Source organism: Anas platyrhynchos, chromosome 4 (assembly GCF_047663525.1).
Source record: "Anas platyrhynchos isolate ZD024472 breed Pekin duck chromosome 4, IASCAAS_PekinDuck_T2T, whole genome shotgun sequence".
In the NCBI taxonomy this organism is placed as follows: Eukaryota; Metazoa; Chordata; class Aves; order Anseriformes; family Anatidae; genus Anas; species Anas platyrhynchos.
Window position 1 is genome coordinate 55189393 of NC_092590.1, and position 24636 is coordinate 55214028.

A 24636-nucleotide genomic window follows, 5' to 3' on the forward strand; every position below is an offset into this window, starting at 1 on the left:
TTTATATTAGGGAGGAAAACCAAATGTTTGAATGATCAGGACAGATGCCCCAGCTGCAGAGTTAAACAAACATACTCCTCTCCTGATCTGGAGCAAGTCAACACATTGTCACTGGAGCTGAGAATCGCCGACAGACTGGTGATTCGGGGCAAAATAATGCTACAGCTACATAACAGGGAATATTAGGATATACATGTATAGGGAATGGTTCTTACTAAGACAAATCTCACTCCACAACATCAAGATCTAGACGGACTTTCAGTGGTGGCTAGGGTGGAGAAGCATCCACGTGTTAGTTTCTCCCTGTATATGTGAACTATGTGTGGATTAACAGAAATGTGATGCATATAGGTCTGGGTCCTGTGAGAAAAAAAAAGGGAAGGGAAGGGAAGGGAAGGGAAGGGAAGGGAAGGGAAGGGAAGGGAAGGGAAGGGAAGGGAAGGGAAGGGAAGGGAAGGGAAGGGAAGGGAAGGGAAGGGAAGGGAAGGGAAGGGAAGGGAAGGGAAGGGAAGGGAAGGGAAGGGAAGGGAAGGGAAGGGAAGGGAAGGGAATCCTACTTCCATTCTCCATATCCACCCAGCCCAAGGATATATTCCCAAGGTTTTATATCCTTGTTTCAGTCTTCTCTGAACCCTCCCGGCCAACACTCCAAAGCCTGTTTCTGGGTCCTCATTCAAGGCAGCCCCAGTTTTATCCAGGTTCTCTTCTTTTATTCCCATAATCTTTCTCTAATTCTTGCAACCTAGTGCAGCCACCCCACCTCTCTCACCAGCAGTTCCCAGTGACACCACTGCCCCAGTACCAATCTGTTTTCCCTCGATGTGCATGGGCACCCTGTATTCCTTCTTTACTCCAGTGAAGCAGCTTTCCCCATTAATCCCTGGTGAGAAGCATGTTTAGGATAGAGAGCATCTCTGGGCAAGCTGGTTCTTAACCCTGAATGAGTAGTGACTCTCTGAAATAGATGCAGACTACAGTGTTTCAAAGGCTTGTGACTTGGCTGATTGGGACAGACTTGTCTGGGTGTGGCAAAATCAGATCTTTGACACAAAAGCCAGTTCAGGTATTACTCCAAACATCAAGGCCTCCAGGGACCCCACCCCTGTCCTTTTGTTATAAACACAAACAAACAAAAAACATGACAACATACTCTTCCCTAACCTCTTTCTCACAAAATGCCTTGCTTTTATCCTAGAGGCCCCCCATTTCTCTCTGTTTCCCCCAAACAAATTTAGCCTGATGGAAAATGACCAGCACAAATACTCCAGGGTCAAGTTCCTCAAAAGGCTGGTTGCCAAGAGAAGACCACTAGGCTGGAAAGCACAGTGCATGAAGCTGAATTTTATAACGTCAGAATGTTGCTACGAGTTTTTACTTATATTGCATTGAACATTTACATGCTGAGATGATTTACTCGGGGCTTTTTTTTGCCTCCCAATTGACTCTGAGGAGTGCAACATATCCTACCTTAAAGTTCTTTAAAACTTCCTGTGTATTTTTGGGCTGAGAGTAAGGCTTGGGTGTCAGCATAGGCACAGCCTTGGAGACAACACTTTTGCTGGGAGATGTGCGGCCCGTCGAACCGCTGGGCTCTAACTCAGCGGTGGGCACAATGGTTGCTTCAATGGTGGCAGTGAATTTTGGAGCAGGCAGCGACTGTTGCCTTAAGTATCTCAGAGGATTCGGGTCTTTCAGTGGGGAATCTGGCTCCACTGAATGACTTCTTTCCAGGATTTTTGGCATCTGCAGACGCTCGAGGACAGCTTCGCTAATGGTGAACCTTTCGATGTACTGCTGGAGGATGCTCTCAGCCTCCTCCTGGGACTTTGCGTTCTTGTACGCCTCATGAAGCTCCCGCTCTCTTCTCTCTCTGCATGGGAGAATACAAGAAAGACCATCACATTAAAATTAACACTGCAAATCAGTCCTGCTTCCTCTGCTCCATCGATATCCTTCCCTCTCCCCCACTCTAGTCCTGCAGGCCTGGCTGCGCACAGCTACCTATCACTGAAGAAGCACACCACAATTTCAGACATACCACTGCACTTCAGTAAAATACGTACTTCTCTTCCACAATTTCTCGGTAGGTTTTGATGCTTTTTCTGCGCTCATTTGATCCATCTCCAGACAATAACCTTTCCATTTTCTTTCTCTCAGCTTCTTTTTTTATTAAATCCTGGGAAGCACTCCTTCGACGACTCTTCCACCGAGCCAGGTCCTGCGGGAGAAGGAAGGCAGCTGAATGTAGAGTTGCAAACAACTAAAAACTGGCCATCAGAAATCAATGAACCCAGTCAGCAAAGCTCTGCAACGCGCTTGGTTGGCTTGAGATATGAGAGAGAAATAAGACTGTGGTTTGTATCCAGCTATGTAGATGCATTCTTGTTGAAGTAATAATCTTATTCTGTTTGGAAGCTGCTTGTCCACAATTATCCAGAGGACCCAGTGATTCTGGTTCTTCACTTCTTATGTGAAACGAATTTGATACTAAGACACAGAAAGCCATGGGGGATACCTGCTATGGGCACCTACATCCTGCATCCTGCTTGTGTTATGAATTCACAAATATCAGAGGGTAGAAAGACAAAATTTGTTTCACAGTAAAATACTGCAGCAAACAAGTGTTTCTAAGCTGTAAAATTTCTCTGCAACCAACCAGGAAAGGAACAAAATTTTACATGTAAAAAATACCCTCTGCAGAACTTCTGCAATAAAAATAACTTCATAGGAAACCGTAGGGGCATGTTTGTCATTAACTTTACAACATTAGGAGATTGGGATACAGACAGTATTTCACGCACTGTAACAAATTCTGGTTTTAATAAAAACCAGAGATTCTGTACACATACTTAATTCAAAGGCTATTTCATTAATTACATGGTTTTCCAAATATTTTAATTGCATTTTTATTGGTAAACAGCAGAAGGTACTGCAAGCATAACTTATTTTATTAAAACCAGGAACAAACCTTGTCACTTTTAATTTAGCTTAAAACCACAAATTATTGACGTTACACTCAAGGGAATGCTCATTAAAGTATTTCTTCTCATGACCTACATATATCAGTCCATAATCCCCTTCTTGAAACATGGCCTTTCATTTTCTTCAGTTACTAATTATTCTCATTGAAGTACAAAAGCATTTCTTTATTCAGCTACTCCCACTATTGCCTATTGTTTGGAAATTAGTTTTTCATTAGCAAATTTCATAACATAAGCCCTCCTCCTATTTTTGCAATTAAAAACCAGACGTTTATCTTTTCCAGCTCTGCTGCTTTAGAAAAACAATAATAATAAAACAAGCTATGAAACTGTTAATTGTTGGCAAATTTACAGCATGGGCATATAACAAATATGAGACCATGAATGTGGTGTCGTCTCTACAAAGCCCTCTGAATGCCAAGGACATTCCAGTACAGGAATTTTTAGTAGCTCTTCAGAACTTTTAGTTTGGCGTGTAAGGTGCTGAGGGCCTGGAAAACTTGCACACTTTAGCTCAGAGGATTTTCCATTCAGCAGTGAAGAGTCCTCAAACCTCTTGAATTCCTTTGGACTCATTCTTATCTCTGCTGGGAAATTAAGGCTTCCCACACATACAGACCACTCAGTTGAAATCCCTCATTGTTCTACAAAAAGTTATTTATTAGTTGTGTATACTGTTCTTTTTGGGGCTTTTTCTGAATTTTCTATAAAAATGTCTCTAGGATGTTTTGTAGCAGCTGTCCTTATAATTGGAAATCACTGTACTAGCTGCTTGAAGAGATTTAAAAATAACACAACTCAGACAGTCCTCATTGAAAATCAGTCTTTAGGAATGAACAAGTCTGATACTGAAACTCCTGGTACTAACCTACCTGCAAATCATGAACAATGTTTTTGTGTCCCTGTTGATTTGCTGAAGATAATGCAAAAATAAAAAGGAGGGTTTGGGAACGGTTTGTAATGCAAGCAGGGTGTACCTAACTTGAAGGGTAATTTGTTTGCTTGGATAAGATGGAAAATATTAGCATTTTCTGTATCTATTCAATTTATTAAAGTCAAGTCCAACCTATACATTTATCACCCTACTTACTCCTATATTTTGTCACTTCGGGCAATTACTAATTAGAAACTTGGAGAAATCAGTGAATAGAAACTGTTCTGCTTCCATTTTTACCTACAGTTTAATTACATTTTATTAAAAAGAAAAATACTGAGTGCACCTGCGTGTTGTATAAAGTACACCCAATTATGACCTTCTATGCTTTTAGCAACAACCTATTGGAAAAAAAAAAAAAAAAAAAAAAAAAAAAAAAAAAAAAAAGAAAAAAAAAGCTCTTGTTTTTAGTACAGGGCAACTATAGGTTTAGCAGGTTTACTTGTTTACTTTTTTGCCCAGCTAGCAGGCTTCAGTGCCAGCATTGCAGACAATGTTGTACACTCACATCTTGCCATCTGGTCTCGTCCTCTTTCAGCTGGTTGTGTATGTTCTGCAGTTTTTCATGGCGAGCTTTGCTGTGAGGCTGAGACACAGCTTCTTCTTCACATCTCATGTCGAACATGCTCACGCTCCTAAACGATGAGGGAATAACAAGAAGGGCAGTGTTATTTGCAAGCTTATGTTCCCTCAACTTTCTTAGAGCTAAAGCCACATGAGGGTGCTACAGCAGAATCAGACACCTGCACCGTTACGAAGCTCCCAAAAGCAGCAGTCCCCTAAAAGGCCCAGTCAGCAGCCATATGACTTCCACACAGCACTTCAGGCACTATACTCCTCAATTCTCTCTTGTTTTCATTAGCCAGCAGCACCTTTATTTCTCACTACGAAGCGAAGCGTTACCACCAACACTCCATCAGTAGCTGTTAAGATCACTGTATTCAGAGCTGAGTTCAGAGTATTTAACTTTTTGAAGATGTTTCCCACTGAGCTTTCACTGACCCCTCCAATTATACTGCAGACAGCAGCTTCCATTTTACTGTAAAACAAGAGAGGCTTGAGAAGTACACTGCAGGTAGCATGGCTGGCTAAATGCTACAGAAACCTGGAAAGCCTGCCCAGAGAAGTCCATGCAACACAAACAGCATGTTGCTTCCTCCTCTCCCTTCCCTGCCTTGAAGGAACTCAATGCTATCAGCACCAATTTATTAATCTAGCCAACCTAACAAAGGCAAAGCCGACTGTACAACAAACAACCGTAATCAGGACAGAACAGTTTCTTCATACACATGCTATTTCTGTCCCTGACCTTTGGAAAGCTAAAGGAAAAAAAGGTCATGGTTTGAGATTATACAGCCATTCACATTATTTAAAGATCTCCACATGTAGATAATGGACTTACTACTCCCCCGTACTACCTATTATTAGTAAGACATGACCTCAGTTGTGCCATTAAAAGCGAAAAAGCAAAAAGAAAAAAGCCATGCAGCTCCACATGAGGTAATTTCACTGCAGTCTTCAAATGGTCATCCATAGCTTTAGGTGAGCTGACTAGCAGGAGAAGCACCAAATGAAGACAAATTTGTAGGCAACTGTGTACGCAGTAATCAAAGTGAATACACGTGGAAAGCTGTGCATATACATATTTAGCTGTCATCTTATTCAGGCAAGCAGGTGAGCAACCCACTCTATAGGAAAAACTGAAAGGCCTGGACAGTGGATGGAAAAGGACATGCACAGTTCCCATCCCGTTAGTAGGCGTTTATGCAGAAATAAGTGACAGAACACACACCCTACTGCCTTTAAGCATGAACAGCGAGCATATTACCACGCTTCATCCCTTACACAGAGTGCTGAGGAGGGGTACTTTGGGATTCTCTGTGGGTAAGTTAAGGGTTGCATTGCTCAGGATTGGATTGGAGCACTCTCAAATAACAGAAGAGAGAGCAAGTTTTGCTGTTGTTTTTAAAACTAAAAGCCTACTAATGAACATTTCCATACCAGCCATATTTTGCAGACTGCTGAGGTAGGTTGGGAGACAAATAGCATAAAAAAGCCACTGTTGCTGTTTTTTTTTCCAGTTTAAGTGCTTTTGAAACTTAGAGTAAGAAAAGCTTTTAGTGTTAGATATTTGCTTACTGGGTCTATCTGGTTGTGTAGCTCCCTTCTTGTACCTTTCCCTCATGTCAAAGAGTATTTCTTTCACTTAAAGTAGAAGAAAACAGAAGACCCAAAATGCTGATAACTGGTTCTAGTGCATGAGGAGTAGTCCTTGGTCATTTGGGGTGGGAGAATAAAGATACTTTCAAGTAGGAATCCTGACCTCCTAATGAAAGGCTAGTATGTTTTCCCTGCATTCACTCAGGGTACACAAAAATGGCAAAACAAAGGTTTTATGGCTATTAATGCAACAAAAAAGGCACTCTGGAAAAGGCTTCAACCTATAACAAGACTGAAACCATGCACTACAAGCCCACATGAACCTTCTATTCTAGTTGTCACCTCACACTGCTCACCCTTCACTGCCATGGATAAGCTACCAGATGGGTTCAACCTGCCACCAGCCTAACGTCAGCTCTGCAGTAACAGGTTTATTGTGTACATCTGGCAAGAGAGCAATCTGAAGGAGTCAACTCAAAGCACTGTTCTCTGCTCTGAGCAGCATATAACAGGCATTATCGAGAGCCACCTCATTTCCTCAGGACATGGAAAAGGCCACCTGAAAGGCCTATGTTGGTTTCTCTGCCTGACACATTCATCCTTAGAAGAAAATTGAGGCCAGAACTCTCTGGGCTTCTGTCAGAAGACACTTTCACTATGAGTCTGACATCATTTCTTCCAATTTCTTTCTTCCATAAGCTACAGATGACTCCAGTCTGCAACCATCACCTGCATGAACAGAGCTAGATTTACATCTTCCTTAAACTGCTGGGTCACAGGCACACAGGTGGGGGAGATGTAACAGTACAGAATTCCTGACCATGAATTTTCTGCCATGAGCAAGGCTCAGAGGACTGCATCCAAATTTTGGAAGCGACAGGCCCTTCTGCTGACCAGCGTACCACATCTGCTGCTTTAACAAAGGTCTGGGAAAAAACTGTGCAGACCAGCCTATTTTGTAGGGCTGGGTCTTTGGGACAATGTGATTTTTTAAGTTACACTACTATATTCTTGCAAATTATAGTTGTTTTTGTTAGAGTTATAATACAGTAATACTTTTAAAAAAATCTGAAGTATGAGATAAAACCGTCTTCATAGGCTTGAGTGTTCAGACCATTTAATTTAAGAGTCTGATCTATGGTAAAAAATCTCTTTTATGAGAATATGTTAAAATCCTTATGCAAAGCATTAATTATGTGGCTGCATTACCATTCATAAACATACTAAGACTTAAGAAACCCCAACAAAACATAAAAAAGAGACAGGCTGGCTAAAGGATCAGACTCTAGTAAACAAATACTCAAATTTCTCAGACCACTATAATTCAATTGTTGGGCTTAAAGTATAAAGCATAAGCCTAAATGAACACTGGGTTGTCACACTGCCACCAGAATTCATCCCATCTCCTAGGGAGGTGAGGGACTGGTCAGCAGCAACACGTTAGCTGTAGGGGAGGCAACTGCAAGGGGAAGAGAGAGCATTTCAACCACATCGAGTTAACCTTCTTGTGCCTCTCCCGCTTCAGAAGAGACCATATTGCCAACACTTTACCACATAACAGCATGCCCAGCTACACCACTCTGTATTTTTTGCTCTGCATTTTTCGAAATCTGATCTGGAGAGAAATGAAGATGCCCCAGGATATCAGCGCAGTCCCTGCCAGGTCTAAACTGGCTCCCACGTCTATACTGGGCAGAACGTAACAGGAATTGGAAAGTGACAGGAACTGGAAACCTGACAGAGGGCCACAGGAAAGCCTGGGGAGTGGAGAAAGGGAAGAGGGAACCATGAGCAACCTCTTGCTGCCCCCCAGCAGAGAACTATTATCTTATGCAGTGCTCACGTTGTTGTACTAAGCCTTTAATTATGTCTGGGGTGTCTCCAAGCAATCACAGTGCCTAGCCAGGGTTGTCTCCTTTCTTCCAAATTACACTGAATATTGCTTTTACAGGAGCTGGAGACAGCCCTGGGCTGCTGACACGATCTGATGGTCACTAACCAGCAAGGGCAATGCTGTCAGCCTAACAAGGGGGTTTCTAGGTTCTGCTGCTGGAATAAATAGCACCGAGTCTAGGGCTCAGTTCAAGGCATGGTTTTCAAAGGAGACTTGACAAACATTTTCGAAGCATTTTAAATGTCAGTTCAATTTATTTTTCCTACTCGTGAGCCACATTTTATTAGATTCTTCCTAAGTACTTCATCTTCAAGAGGAAAAACACGATCTTACATTTATAAGAAATTTAAAGACAATTTAGGAAGTAATTGTTCTATAGCACATCTGGCAAGGATGATAATAAGGCTTGAACATTTATTATTTTGCCTTTTAAAACAAAATTGGAATTGATGTGCAGTAAACAATGCGATTTGTTCACATCCTTGCTACTCTCACATTATACAGCCAAACACATTGTCATGCCTCTTTGAAGGCATCTCCATGTACTTTCTAAAATGTTTGCATTTGATACAGACGTGCAAAACTGTGGGGAAATGTGAACAGATCAATCATACAGGTAATGCTTTATGAAATGGCAGGAAAGACTCTGCTGTGAAGTATAATATTGCTGTGTTGCTATGCTAGTTATACCTCATCTCTTGGTTTCATTGAAAAGATTTCTACTTGAAAATGATCACATTTACTCTATGGGCAGAGGACACAGGCAGTGCACAGCATAAAGAAAATACATCTGCATAGTACAGGTCTTGTAAAGAATATTCAGTCCATGATTCTAGCCTTTATCATTAGAGGAAAGGTTGAAAAATATGTATGAGTCTCTGCATACACTTGTCATTAAAATGAAATAAGAAAACCCTCTCCGCCATTTCTACTTTGTGATTTAATCCAGGAGACAGAGAAGGTCATATGCATTTCTGTGAACAGAAGGATATTAAAGACACTATTATGTGGGTAGTCCCCAACTATTTCTTTGCTTCTAAATGACTGCGCTTTGTAAGTGAGATAGCTAATACATTCACTGAGCTGTTTAAATGACATTGCATATTATTCTGAACTATAGTTCACATGCATCCACACACAATAAAAATGTTTAAATGCAATAAATGTCCCAGTCCTACTACTTTTGCAAAATGTAAAACATTGAGGTGAAGTGCTTAAAAATTAAGTTTAGTATATTATTAAATTACTCCCAACCTAGAAGGGATTCAAGAGAAAGATTTAAAAAGACAATAAAGGAACAGCTAAAGATATATTTTCCTGATAATTATTCTGAAGATCACAATGAATTTTATTGTACTTTGCATTTTCCTTTTTCTTCCTGGTTGAGTTGTACAGGTCATACTTTGTGTTTTTTTTCCCAGCACCCAGCCCAGATTCAACCCAGTTGTCCTTACCCATAACTGATTAGAGGCAATGGAAATTCAGAAGAAAAACAAAAGAAAAGAAAAAAAAAAGGAAGGAAAATAAGAAAAAAAAGAATAAGGCTTTAAGCAACAGCTGCATATTAGTGTTATGCTCAGTTTTTATGGGCTTTTATATATAAATTATTTTTAGCTGCAATGTAAGCCATATTGCATTCAATTTTTCAGTGCTTTTCTGAAAAATTTATTTGCTGGAACACTGCAAAATAATAATGAGGCATCAACTGCATTTTAAATTAGTAGAAAGACTGGAAAGCATGCAGTGTAAGTTGTTTAAAACAGAATCTTGTGAACACAAGACAACTTACTCTGCGTCATCAGACACAGCAGTTCTGGGGCCGAATCTACAAGACCAAATACAAAATTAGAGTGTTGGTAAATACAGTAAATAGTAATTGCAACTGGACCCATCTGATTTGGGTAATGTTTCGTTGAACATCCAACCTCTACCACTAAAGCATACCAAAAGAGAACCAACCATGCTGTTCAGAGGTAATGTACTCAATACACAAAACTTACCTAATCATCTGATGGTCAAACTGCCCAAGAAAACTGCCCATCCCTCCCTGACTAATGCCCCAGTTGTAAAAATGTGCTATGGTATACCTAAACTGGGTTTAGAAATGAGTTAATGAAAATAGACAATATATTGACATTTACATTAAGTGGCTCACATGCAATAAATGGAGACAAAACTTAACAGTTACATTCCACAGTGGTGCTCAAGTCATCATTATAGTAGGGTAATTTTTTTGTTTGTTTGTTTGTTTTCTGTGAAGCTGAAAAAAAGGTACTGGTAATACATATGTCAGTGCGTCATTCACCGAAGTACCTGTCCTGTTTAGAGTCATGCAAATGACATGTTTGTATCTGGGATTTATCATAAAAGAAAATAAAATACAAAAGTTGACACTGCAGCATTTTCTAATCATGGAGAAGCAAGACACACATGTCTAAAGATGTCCAGCAGAGTCCAGTTGAACCTCTGCTACTCATAAGCAATTTTTTTTTATTCACATAAACAATGCAATCAAATATTTGCTTTCATTAGCTGTAGAAAAGAAAACAATACATTATACAGATATTCTTTTTGTTTCTCAAGAGTGTGTACTGGCATACAATATTTCAGTTTGGACTGAAAACACACCAAGCAAAGCAAAATCTGAATTCTGAAGTGTGCACACAGTAGGAGAGCAAGGGGTGTACAAGCTGCGTGGTTCACACCATACAGAGCTCACGTTTGCAGATGCTCATCCTTGGCTGACAATGTTTCATTTTTGTTTTCCTCAGGAACATCCTGAAGCTTAGACGTTTGATCAGGGTGGACTTCATTAAGGCTATGTTCACCCACTTGGGCAGTACAAATAGTATCGTCTTGTCCAGCAGGAGGGAGATCGCATCTTTCCTGCCCTTGCTGCTCTTGTTGAGGTAGCATTACAGGTTTTCCAGAGCTAGTACTGCAGACTTGCGCACATTTTTCAGGCCTGAGTGAGCCAAAGGCAGCAGTGCAAAGAAATGTATTAAGCAACATTTGAAAAATCACATATACATAATGAAAAGAATAACTGTAATTTAACAAAAAACTCACAAACCGAAACAGCTAATAGCTGACAAGCTAAATTAGATAGGTGTATAAAACTTAATTATAACAGAGTCAAATGCTTGTACTTCCATTCTTCCATGCCAGTAACATAGATTTCCCTGGACACCCCAAAATATTAAAGCTTTACGTACATATTCAATCTAAGGTCACTTCAACATCAAACCACTGTTCAATTCTACAGTAGGTGACAGTGTTTTTCTTCTCCTGGCTGAGCTGCACATCAATTTTTCATCTGCATATGCACAGGTGCACATGTACATGCTCCTCATGTACTTTGAAAAGGCTGAGGAGTGAGAACTTTCCAGTCTCGCTTGCATGTGGCTCAACCAGCCAATGCACAACTCTGTTCTGAGGCTTACACCTCCAAACCCATGTAGCCCTGCTCATCTGAGCAAAGACACCAAACCTTATGGGGGGGAGCTGGTTTCAGAGTCTTCTTTTCCTGTCTGGGGGTCACTGGCACTGGCTAAGCTCTAGACAAGCATCTAATCTACCATATCCAGCACCACTTTTGTGCTGGAAATATTTTTAATGATTAACTCATATTTAATCAGGAAACTCTTCAAATATAACACAATCTTGCTATGTCTATCTATTGCCACACGCTATTAGAGCTTTGCAACTGCTAGATCTTTGCTTTAGACAGCTCTACCAAAAGGGCCAGAAAACCCGTGCTGCCTATCAGAGCTGTTTGAGCAGGAAGAGTCAGCACAGATTTAAGGACCCGTATGGAATAAACCTCTGCTGGGCCAACAGCAACTCTTCCAGATCAAGAGATCCAGACAAACAGTCCACAGGACTCACTAAAGGGAAAGAGAGAAGCAACTTTCTTACCTCACAGTTTTCTTTTCAGGTTCTCTAGCTGTGCCCTGCTTAGTCTGCTGCTTTGAAAATGGCATGGGAAGGAACTGTTTAACACTTGGCCCCGGCTGTTTGAGAAAAGCTCCAGTTCTTCTGGCCAACATGTCATCTCTTTGCGGGTCTGGAAATTTCACTTTGTTTTCTGTTCCACCACTCTGCTGATGAGGGATTTCAAGCTGTTCTTGGCTCTCTTCTTGTGTTACAGTGCTGCTCAGAGAGACAAGTGACACTGTTCCGTGATAATGCTCACTGGTACAGCCCCCAGGCCAGCAGCTGCTGAGGCAACCTGGGGTACTGGTACTGAAAACACAGCTGCAGCGTGATGGACAAGTAGGCATCTTTAGCTACAGCACAGGGAATGAGAGCACGAGGAAACTAAACCAAGTGCCACACTTATGTAGGAGATATGTTAGAAGGTGGGGATTGATTAAAAATATATGCAAGGAATTGTTTGCTTAGAAGCTGGCATTAAAGTCTGGAGATTGCAAAAGAAATCCCCCCAAAAGATGAAAGACTGTTTTCATGCTGGACGGCAATTAACAATTGAAGTACTTAAATATTATGAAAGAAAACAGACTGTTTTATGTTCATAGGATACATTCTTGTAAGTAATTTCATAAAACAGAGCACATGCCATGATGAATGAGTAAAACACATCTTTAAAGGCTGCGCGAAGAATGGAATAACATTGCTGACTGATCTCAGCTCACACCACACACAAACCAGGCATGAAGCTCAGAGGGATCTGCTTCTGTTCTCTGACCTTTCTGCTTCCCGTGGAGTCTTCAAATCCTTCTCACGAGCTACTGCCTCCCCTGGCCGCTGCTGCAGCAGGTGAGGAGTTACTGGCAGGGGAGGACAATACATATGAATGGGGCTCGTGGTACGCCTCTGAAAGGTCCCCAACCTCCTAACCAACATATCATCTCTCTCAATGTCTGGCAAATGCTCATCGCATTCTTCCTCGGCGCTTTCTTGCTGTTTGTTTGAACCGCCCAGGGCTTGCTTCTCAGAGCCGATGGAAGTGGCAGGGGCGGGTGACAGCGTTCTCCTGTGACATTCATCTGTACCTGACTGCGCTGCCTCACTGGCAAAGAGGTGAGGAGGGGTGAGACAAACAAAACGTTCCCAGGTCAAATGAGGCATAAGAGAAGCCCTTCAGCTCAGTTTGCAGACGTTTGATAAACACACAAACTTAACTGAATGAATTGCTTGCTAAATGCACTCATTAAAAACTCTTGCTACAGCCACAGACTAAGCAATTAAAGAAAAGCCAAATAAACGTAAGCTCTATTAATATGTTAACTTCCCAGAGCTGCAATTCTCTTCCAGATGAACACCAGAAACACAGAGCGCCTTGGTTTCAGCAGTGCATCTTCAAAAAGCAACTAAATCCATTAGGACTGAAGAAAGCATGTTTTGAACACCACTAAGGCCAGAAAGCTGAACGCCAAATCCCTCATGTATTGAAAGCAGGCGGAGAAAAGCTGCGGGAGTTCAAGAAGCAGAGGGCTTTAAAGATAGCTCAGGTTCTGAGATACCAGTGGTTTCACTGATAGCCAGAAACGTTGAGGTAAGCTGTCAGAAAGCATACGCACAGCGTTGTTTTGCACAAGCCTAAACACATTAAGGGACTGTGGAAGCGTCAGATGACTTCTGAGCAAGGCCGTGCGTGTCAACAGCTCTGAGGTGTGTGCCACAGTCCACCCCCATGCAGAGCGGCCTCTTGTGAGACCAGGGCTCGCTTCCAGCTCAGCGGTGCTTCCTACACCACACCAGTACCTGGGCTCGTTCTGTGGCTTGGATGCTGCATCGGAACGGAGCCTGCCAGCGGCTGAAGGAGAGCTTTCAACACCGGAGGGGATCTCCACGCTGTCTTTGCTGCTTGCCTCTTCTGCTTCACCCCTGCGGGAAGCTCTGCCAATGCTGAGCCTGTCCCATTTCTGCTGATCGATCTCAGTTACTGGCCCAAAATGCACGAATTTCTGCTTGGGGCCACCAGCCTTTTTGTTTGCTCTGGCTTTGCGGACAGCAAAATCGTCACGGGCTGCTGCTTTCACTGTGACTTCAGCTGGCAGAAGAGTGTCACTGGGACATTTGAGATCTTCTTCACTAGTCAGAATGAGGAATAAAAGAGTCCCCCCCCAGATGAGACCCCAGAATAAAGCAAATTAAATGCTCCTAAGTTTAAAAAGGGGCTTTATTTTAAAATTCAAGGACACAGGTACAGAGAGGTGGGGCACACTGTGGCCTGACAAATAAAATCCAAAGATACCAAGGACCAAAGATACTGTTTGCCTGCTGGGAAAACATCTATGAAAGTTCTTCCTTAGAGGAAGGACCATAGCATAAAAATAGTTGCAGAATTAATACTTTACCCTTAAAAAAAGCCATGGTTCCCTGATGCAGACCCAGGCTATGTGCTACATGGGACCATGCAGCACCAGTACACCCCACTTGTCGTGTGGGGGTGCCGGTGGCACAAAAGCACCAGGAAGGGCAACTCACTTACCCTGCAAAGGGGGCACTGAATCTTGATTTGAAGGTTGCCTTTAATAATTCACCTCCAAAGTAACGGGGAAACTATAATATTTCTGAGACGAGAGAGTGATTGATTCTCGGTGGTTTGTATTAGAGCTGAAATTCCACACAGTAACCACATTGTTAGGAGAGCGCCTGAACAGATGGCGACCTCTAATTGGAAAATGGCATGCGCCTAAACAGGAAAGCCAGGAGTTGTTACCCTTTCCTATTGGAGTCACAAATCACCTGCCTTCATTAGAGTCCATCTCCACAGGGAAATAGCCTAGAATAACGGCTTTATACCAGCTCCCTTTGTGGAGGGTTAGTTTACAACACAAGCATCTCTACACCATACAACGAGGCTCCTGCAACTTCTGCTTTAGTGACAGATAGCGCTGGTATATTTACTCGGCACAGTAAAATACCATGCAGATGTATTAGCTCAGGTCTCAAAAGCAGTAGAGGCACATTAATGCAAGGAGATGCTGATCCTCATAAAGCCCCCAGAATATAATGCCCCAAGTCCTGCAGATAGCTCGGTTAGCAGCACTACATGGACCTTTCTGCTGGTCAGCCTCCAGCAGCTTCACAGCAGATCGATCCACAAGACAAAAGGAACCTTCCTGGGATGACAGCAAAAGCATCCAAAGGCAGAGCTACTACGAAACTGCATTTTTCTTCATAATGGACACACTTCCATTTCACGATAGACAGCATCCCTACATAGATTTTTGGACTCCTCCTGAAAATCTAAGTAGGTAAAGACTTGCTGTCATCAAGGCATTCTGCAAGGTTAAAAACACAAGCAGACACAAATGGATTGTGACAAAATAAACATGCTTCTTAGGGTGCCCATCCTGTCCACAGGACGCACAGGATGACACTATACCTGGGCTCCCCTGACAGTTTCAATCTTTTCCAGGTCTCCAAATCCGCTTTTGTTATAGATGCATTCACAAAAACTGTATCTTCTTGAGGCTGAGGAAGGACATTCTGAGATTTCCGTTTAGCCAAATCGTCTCGCTCAGTATCAGGTACTTTCACTTCTTCCTCCTCCTCTGACTTACTCTTCTCAGTTTTCAGAAGTGTGTTCTCCTTGTGTGTCACTAGTTGCCTTGCTGCTGCCACGTGCACCTGGCTTCCTCTAATTGAACACACATTCCGTTTCAGCAAGAGAAGATATTTTGAGGGAGCAATGATAAATCAGTGTCATTAGAAGAGGTTCAGAGCACAAGAAGATAAAACTGAATTTATAAGCAGATTATTTTACATTTATTTTAGGAAGTAAACATGAGAAGTTCTGACATAAAGTGATTCCACCTACACTATCCCGCTCATGCAGTATTGAGACCACTTCATTGTATGACTTCTGTTCCTACCATGAGCAACAAAAGCCTTGGAGTTATTCCTGTATCAAGCATTTTTGCAATAAGCCTTCCCTTAAATAGTTACAAATATCTCATTTCCATAATATTAGTGAAGTGAATTCAAGTTTTGCTCACAAACACACTACAGAGTTTCTTTGATCTTAGAGTCATGTCAATAGCATTAGAATATTAAAATTTGGTTATGTGTTCTTCAGATGCTGTGCCAGACTTCTCATTACAAAATGTTAATGTAATCAAATTACCAGCAACCAAAAGGCAAGTTATGCATTACTGAAAAGAGCTACTAGATATTCAAAGAAAATTTCTCAATGTATCAGTAATTACATTCAAGATCCCATGTAACGTGTATATAGTGGTTTTATCTAGGATCACTTCTCTTTGCACAAATAAATTAAAAAAAAGTTGTTTCCTGAAAATGGTGCATTCCTAGCAGATACCTATATTCAGCAGTTTCCTAAAGGTCTGTATCACTGAGTTGAAGAAAGATTTTTTAGGCCAAAATGTTGTAAGCCATACTCCATTTCTAAAAACAATACTACGTAAGAAACATTAGCTTTATGTGCAACAATTCAGTGCAATATAGCAAGCACAGGTATTCAGAGCGTTAACCAATGACTTAGATCTGAGTCCATGATTTATGCAGGGTATTAAAAGGGTATTAGATGAAAAAAATTTATCCAAACACATGCTTCTAAAACATCCAGCAAAAGAGGGAACTGATGTGCAAACATATCTTCAAAGTTTATTTTCCGTTACTCACACTCATGAGCTGCCTCTACTTGGACAAAGAAATTGTCTGGTTGTTATTTTACACTGTCAATTTAAGCTTATGGTCCTGATACTCTAACAAAAACTTCCAGTAATTAATCTAGATTTTTTTTTGTTCACTTTATGATAAAACATTTGCATTACTTTACCCTGAAATTTTTTTGTACTCCAGACAACTTTAGCCCTACAAAGCAATATGAAATTAAGCATTGTAATAGAAAAAGAAAGACCATGAATGCACACCTTGCATGTTCCTGCTTTTCCACCTGCAATGGCTTTTTACTGTCTTCCAGTTTACCTTTATCTTTATTTGTGTAGGGTCCAATTATAAAGGAGTTAAACGGAACTATGTGTTTGGGCTGATTCATTCTGGCTCTCCGGGTAGCAAAGTCATCCTTCTCTAAATCAGGCACTCTATTTGCTGTTTCATCTTCCGAACCAGAATCCTTCCTTTGGTAACGTGTCATGAAGGGGTTCTCCTTGCGAAGGATGATGTCTGGGGTGCTTCCATTGTCTTCATATGCTTGCATTTTACTGATACAGAGCAAAAGTAAAGAGAGCTCTTGATGCATGAGGGGAGGGAGAGTGGAGCAGCAACATACACCTTCAGGTCATAAACCAAGCGGAGTTAATCGAATACGTTCCAGGCTACTGTTAGATTTGGCAATGACTTGTTAAAAAAAAAAAAAAAAAGAATCATACAAGGAACAGATCTGCAAGGACTTCACATGGAAATCAATAATGTTGGATCTTTACTTATTTTAGTAACAGCTAGAAGAAAAAGGAAGAATTTGTTTACCATACTATGTGAATGTAGTACTGTACGTGGCAGTGTGAAACTTCTTCAACACTTCAAAGAAAGAAAGATTTGATGCAAATACCTGATCCCTGGCCAATGCTGAATCCTGAAATACCAGATAATATCTGGTACATGTTCATCTTAATGGCTCTGCTTTTTTTTTGCTTTTTTTTTTTTTTTTTTGAGAGAGAGAGAGAAACCTGAGTAATCACTGAGGCTGCATGCCCTAATATTCTTAACTGTTTTTTGTTGTTGTTGTTGTTGTTGTTTTTTTCATGCACATTTGTGCTCGATTCTTTCCCCCAGAATAAGCCCTCTGTGCTGATGCTGATATACAATAGGGTGTTGAGTCTGCTAGAGATAGTAGCGTGCTGGCACACAGTGCGATCTGCCTTGGTCACAAACAACAGCAACACCAACACAACCTTGGTGCCCCTGAAGATTACAATGATAAAGACCCTTGACAGCTGGTGCCAAGAAAGACTAAGCTTATTTAACTTGCAACAGTCAATATTCTTAAGTAAACTGAAGAGACAGATGGCGAGAGTTAGGCCAATCTCATGTTTGAAAACCAAATTGTATTCAATGATATTTTGGAAGTTGGATATTGAATATTAGAATGTTCCGTGTAGCACTTTTGTAGGCTGCAAATATCTCACTTTTCCTCTTTCTTACAGCACACCGCGCTATACAAAGGAATAAAAAGGTATCACATCAGATTAAACAAACTGACATGAAGAAAGTAAATCTAAACAGCTTACAGGTTGTTGTCAAGTCTCTCCTCTATTTTAGAAAACAGTACAGTTATAATTAACTGTGTTTCTAAACAGTATAAAGTCCTACATGCTCCTTGTACACACCACTTCTTTCATGGCTTCAGCTGCCCTTCCAAAGTATTGCTAAACAAGCTTTAGAGAAAATATACTGATCTAAAGCAGCTGAACTCTTCCTTAAGTTTTAGGCACAAGAGAACAGGTACCTAGAAGTCACATGCACTGGGACCTGTTCTACCAAATAAGCCAGGGAATATGATTAACTTGATTCATTTTTAACCAGACCTTACTACAGGTACCATTACTCTTTTCTGAAAACTAATAATCTGGAAATAATTTTCAGAACTCTGGCCATAAAGAGGACGTGTAAAATCATGTAATACTCCATTAAATCATGTTTATATTTACTTCTTCAATGAAGATCCGTAATTTTTTGTCTGGTAAGGTTGGGGATATTGTTTTGTACTTTCAGTTTCTAAGAATTATGTATAAGCAAGTGATTATTCAGTAAAAACTAATGATTTTTCCAGTCTCATGTCTATCAATGCTACTGAGCACCAAACATACTATTTCTGAGATGGGTGTTTTCAGCTACAAAGAAATAGGGCCTTAAAATATTCAAAAGAACAACTATGAGTCACTGTGATGAATAACTGAAGAACTTAGGGCTTTTAGTATGTAACTAGACTTCCACAATTGTTTCTAGGTTAAGAATATTTTCCATTCATTTCCATTCTGTTTTTACTGGAGTCAGAGATAAGCTGTGATGTTTTGGGGTCTCCTGAATTCACTGTGTGACAGTTTTAGAAGTGCCTTTTAAGGTCAATTTACCACAAAGATAGCCAAGAGTGTAGATGTGAAGCTTGCACTGCATATTTGCCAATCGCTCCCGCATACCCAGCCCCAGCCCTTGCAGAAACACCACACACATCCACGCTGCTACAGTAGGTGCTGCCTTGCAGAGCATCAGACCCTGGGTGTTTGTGCTGAATGAAGCAGGGCCTCGTACAGGCTTGTGGATCCGTCTGTTGCGTTTCAGAACAATGAGAGGGTTTTGCATGCTTCTGCACCATCAAGATAAGAGTCCACATCCCTTTCACAAAGAACGTGCCAAGAATTCTTGGTTTGCTCACATTTCTCTTACCCTCCCTTTCTGCATCATCTATTAGAACAGACATAATTCTTCTCCTCTTTTTAGGGAGTCTCTATGAATCTGATGCGTATCTCTCAAATACAATAGTGTAAATAAGAGACAGATGCACACAACAAGCAAGCATGAAGGACCACACGTAAATAAAACACCGTGCTATAAAGAGACAATATACTCCTTTGGGAAGGGTGAATGCTTTTTGGCATGCAGTCGTACAGCATCTAGTTCAGTGGAGTCCTTTCCGAGAACATGCTACAGCAATGGAGATAAGCACTTAGATTCCAAACAAAAAATGCATTTGCATACAAGTTCAAATCCTTCCTGTGCCAGACCCAGAAATGTCCCCACTGAGTTTCAGCTTTAGGAACAATTAGATGCCTTGTAGAACTCAAAGTCACAGTGGGTGTCATCCAGAGGTCAAAATGTCGAGAGGAAAATGCCTGTAAACAACTCAGAGCGAGTGGAAAACAACTGAGAACCTCAGGTGAAAGGAGAGAGGCTGACAGTGTAGAAAAAAGTTCAAAGAGGAGGGGCAAAAGGAAAAAGAAAAAAAAAAGATCAGAATACAGAACCAAGTGGGACTGAGAATTGTTCAATGCCACTAGTGCACAGAAATTTGAATTTGATTTCAAGGAAAAAAGAGAAAATTGAGAGGTTCGAAGTACAGGGAATGAGAATAAGACGTTAAGAAAGATGATCAAATGCTCTGCTGTATCCTGAAGCATCAACACCAAATTCTTCCCTTCTCCTCACTCGCTATTCTTTCACTTCCACAAACACAGAACCTTCCTTACAGACCCATGTCCCCAATACACCTTCTGCTGTGTCTTCCTATGATTCCCAGGAGCAGGCTGCTACTACACTACAGTGAAGCTTGGGATACAAAACTCAGTTCTTTGACCCTCAGCTTGGGCAGAAAACCAGCAGCTCCTCCTTCCTCCAGCTGCCACATTCCAGGAGTTGTGTCTGCTGAGAGCAAGGAGGGACCATGGCTGGTTATATCTGCTCCCTTCTCCCCTTCAGCCCTGTCAGGACAACAGATTGTCCAAGGAAAGAGGAGACCCAATTTCATGCCAAAGAGCCAAACACTTGCCCAGATGTGCTTCATTCCTGGAGAACAAGTAAGTGGGTCAAACACAGGCTTGGAAAAGGGGCTCTTGGATAGTATCTTCCAAATGCAAATGCAGGCAGTGCCATCAGTTGTTTGCTGCACTGCTAAACACAAGCTATTACTATGTATCACCATGAATAGCAGCCTTGGACTCAGAACGCAATTATGCTCATATCCTACTGGTTTATGAATTCCTGATCAATGAGCACACAAGCTGAACCTGAAGGACTAATTTCTGACTGACAGTCCTTCTTTATTAGGGCTTTGTAAAGTAGTACTCCACAACCACATGCAAACACTGGTTCTTGACAGCTTCTGAGTGACCTAGGAAAAGGACATACGATGTGTAAAGAGTGTGACTTTTATTTGCACATGATGTATGTGCACATGGCTGTAGACCAGCTTAATTTATGTGTAAGCAAGCTGTATAACATAAGAGCTGTACTTTCAGCTTCTACCACCCTCCAAACCCAGTCCATAGACCCGCATCTGCTAAATTACCCACTGTCAAGATTTCACCCCATGATTTACCAAATTCACATCTCAAGAAGTTGCCTTAGTCAGAATAGAAATGCAGTGAGTATTTTCCTCAATAATCCAAAGGAAAATGTTTTAGATGGAAGGACATTTGGACACTTACCCTTTAGCCAAATCATTTTGATCATCTATAAGAGCCTAGTCTGCAGGCACAGTGATTAAAAATCTGCTTTGCGGGCCATCCGCATGAGAGAGATATTTCATGAGGACTTGGTATCTGATCACGGAAAGGCATGGCAGTGAGCCTACGCATCAGTCAGCTTGTTAGTTAAAGAACAGGAAATAACCAAATTGAATCACATCCAAAAATAAGTAACACAGGTAATAAGTGAAAAACTACTGATACTTCATGCCAAAGTCAGTCAAATGGTGATTGCAGAACTATGCCTCCACGTTTGAACTGGTACATGTGTTAACAAGCACTTTATACTTTTATAGTTCCTGCCTTTAAAAATAAATGCATCATTTATTAACACAGCTAAAAACATTAACCACATAAAAACTGTGAGTCAGTAAACTAAAACACCCCATCGCCAACAAGTATATATCTGAAACTTTTACCTTAAGAAGGCATTTTTAATACACATTTCTATGTATTTTTTATTAAAATGCAAGAAAGCATTAAGTGGGACATGTAGTGACATGTAGTTTGTGTAGTAGTTTCCTTGGAGTTTGTTGTATGCTGTAACACCATACAATTGCTCAACACAAATGCAGTTAGCATCATACAGCTCTCCAATGTACAACTGCCACTTCACAAGCTTTTTCATACCAAGACCTTCACTAAAAGGCTAGCCATTGTGAGTGCTTAGCAGGCTGGATTTTTGTTAGAAGTGAAGTCACAGTGGATTGAGGAAGCCACACTTCAGCCAATCCTAAAAATATGAAGCGTGCACAATTTCTCACACTCTTGGGCTAACCTGCCATAGCGCTGGGCTGCTGACATGACCTTAATGCCAGCTTGTTCCAGTCTTCGTAACTTTCTGATCTCTTCTGCATCTTCCCCCTCAGGTGCTGATGTTTCTTTTGCACTACATGAAAGAGACTGTTCTATGGAGTTTCCTTCTCTTTGACTGAAACCTACTTGATGTTTAATAGGGCTTTCCTCAGGAGCCACGGAGCCCATTTTCTCCTTTTCACACAGTTCTGACGTTTCATTCTGTTCTTCTTCTATGGTTTCAGGTTTGCTATTGAATTATACAAGGTGGTTTAATGTATGTTGTGCCTGATACATAAATACTTATTTATTATAAGCAAATTTTGTTGATATCAAGATGTCAAAGGATATTCTGATGGATGGCGCAGGAAGATAGTTATGCTTTTTAATGGAAGTTGCTCTGAGGCCAAATCAGAAGTGAAATACCAGTTGACAAAACCAGCACCCAGAAACACATATAGCCACAGTTATATAAACCATACTAATATATAGCATACATATAAATTAATTTAAAATGCAGAAAAAACATTACCTATTTGATTAAATACAACAAATGTTGCTTTTAAGTATCATTTGTCGGTGAGTAATTGTCTTGAGAACTGAGAGAGGTCATCCAGAGCAATGTTGTCCAGCCTTGGGTTGAGTCATCCACCATGGTGGTTATAATAACCATCATTGTGTCAAACACAAGCAATACAATGCATTGTATGGTAAACAATAATGATATCAAGACAATGAGTTTCTCGTTGCTTTTCTACCATCTTCACTAATTGCTACAATTGACCAGTACCACTTCAGCAAGAGAGTTATTACAGCAGAAGGCGCTCCATACATCTCACGAAAAGAACAATAATCAGCTGTTTAAAGCATGGTCAGTGAGGAAGGGAGAAGTTAGACAGGCCAGTCTTACCTGAAAGGTCTGTCTCCTAGCGGTGAAGTCGCGGTGCTCCAGCTCTTCCGATACTCTTCTCGCTCGGCTTTCTTTTTCCGAAGGGGAGCAGGTACATAGAAAGTCTGATTACTCTTGTTCGGGAGGTACTGGTTAAAAGGCACAGCTGATTTAGGTTCACCGTGTGAGGTCCGCCTTGCCAACATATCATCTTTTTTCACATCTGGCATCTTTCTGTGTGGCAGGTCAGTTTCTGAGTCACTTCCTCTCCCTAGTGAGGAAGGAGAAAAAAGTCCTTCTTTTCATTTCCATCCAGGTTTTTTAAAATTATAAATCAGAGAAGACGCCACCAAAAAAAAAATTTAAAAAAATAGAATGTGAGTATCAAGAAATGAACTCATTTTTACCTGTATTTATATTTAAAAATCAGACACAATGTAGTAGCTGTAGTATCTACACAGACAGTAAACAGTTTTTCTATCAATCCTTATTTTGTATCCCTGACAAACTTCAGCCACAGCTCATGATTCAGGATGTTCTGACAAACTTGGGGTCAGATTAAGCCAGATTTGTCACTCACAGAGAACAGCTAGAGAAGCTTATTTGGCTAACTGACTCCTAGTTGTATGCTTGGGTATGTTCAACCTGGTTCACACTCCTGAACCTACACTTACACTTCCGTATCACAAGCTCAGTAAAAAAGGGCTTCATACTGCATTTTTATCAGAACAGCATGAATATGCATGTTTCTGGAGACACATATTAACTGTACTTCGAATGCACACAGCATCAGCTTTGGTCAAAACCTAAGAAAATAAATTCCTATATAGCATCAGCTGCTATAAACTGTGAGACTCAGATGGACTGTCTTCAGTCTCTCCAGCTGCCTGGTCAGTTAGTCTCCAGTTCAGTGCAAACAGACAAGGAAACTTCATCCTCAGATGGGAAGGGGCAATCTGCAGCATTTATGGGTTAGATCGGTGCTGCAAAGACTGAAGAATACTTGTTGACAAAGATACCCAGTGAGAGAGGAAAATCAAGAAGTTGCAGAGAATAAGATGGGAGATGAACAGAGCTGAGCAGCCACTTTGTTTTGTACAAATGAACTAAGCCTCCTGATATTTACAACGCCTTTAAAAATCATGTTCACAAAAGCTTAGCAAAGACTATTCCAGATTGAATATACAGTTGAAAATAAGACTCCCAAATGGTGGGACAATTACATGAAAGGGCATTTGCAGTGGAACTGCCCTCACAGCCATTTGGGAATACACTTCACAGACATTCACTGGATTCCCTGCACCATCATGAGCCTTTTTAAGTAATTCACAAAGAAGCCATATAAATAGTTCTCTCTCATCATCACAGGCCCTGGTTTGATGAGTGCAATACTCAACCAATTCTTCGATCAGCATTCAAAACTTCTCCCAGCTTTGGAGTGTTGTCTCTCTGGCAGTTGGCCTCTTTGCAACACTTGCATATGCAATAGTTGTTCTCCCTCCCTGGGGCGAGGGGGAAGCCACCCAGGTTGTGTCCTCTTGCTAATTCACTCTGCTAATAAATTACTAGCTAATTCGCTGAGCTACCTCATGAAAAACTGAAAACAATGAAGTCATAAAAAATCACAAGTAGCTTTGTATAATTCAAAGTAGGGGGGAGGAAAAGAGGTCCAAATATGTTAGGAATGTTTTTTTGCAAAGAGCTTTTGAAGCAGATTGCATGATTCAATGTTTGCACGGAGAGAGATGAAGAGGGAAAGGGAACAGTAAGACAAGACAAGACATAATGGAAATGAGTTAGACAAAATTCACAATGTACTTTTTGCCAGTAATGTTTAGCTTGGACAA

The 24636-nt window shown here is 40.9% G+C and overlaps 1 protein-coding gene across 12 annotated transcripts in view; it reads right to left on the minus strand.

The window, feature by feature from the left end:
* Nucleotides 1-24636, minus strand: part of LIMCH1 (LIM and calponin homology domains 1) — a 171550-nt gene that overhangs the window by 33405 nt on the left and 113509 nt on the right. For 6 of the 12 annotated variants that reach the window (XM_038177873.2, XM_027457184.3, XM_027457183.3 and 3 more), the window contains 12 exons: nt 22811-23087; nt 21884-22150; nt 16837-17127; nt 15327-15581; nt 13697-14026; nt 12678-13001; nt 11888-12121; nt 10689-10934; nt 9759-9794; nt 4424-4550; nt 2064-2218; nt 1468-1870 (listed from right to left, as the gene is read on the minus strand). In XM_038177873.2, coding sequence (XP_038033801.1) covers nt 1468-1870; nt 2064-2218; nt 4424-4550; nt 9759-9794; nt 10689-10934; nt 11888-12121; nt 12678-13001; nt 13697-14026; nt 15327-15581; nt 16837-17127; nt 21884-22150; nt 22811-23087 — 2945 coding nt within the window. The remainder of the gene's footprint in view (nt 1-1467; nt 1871-2063; nt 2219-4423; nt 4551-9758; nt 9795-10688; nt 10935-11887; nt 12122-12677; nt 13002-13696; nt 14027-15326; nt 15582-16836; nt 17128-21883; nt 22151-22810; nt 23088-24636) is intronic. The other 6 variants (XM_027457190.3, XM_027457185.3, XM_027457186.3 and 3 more) reach the window with 5 other exon arrangements.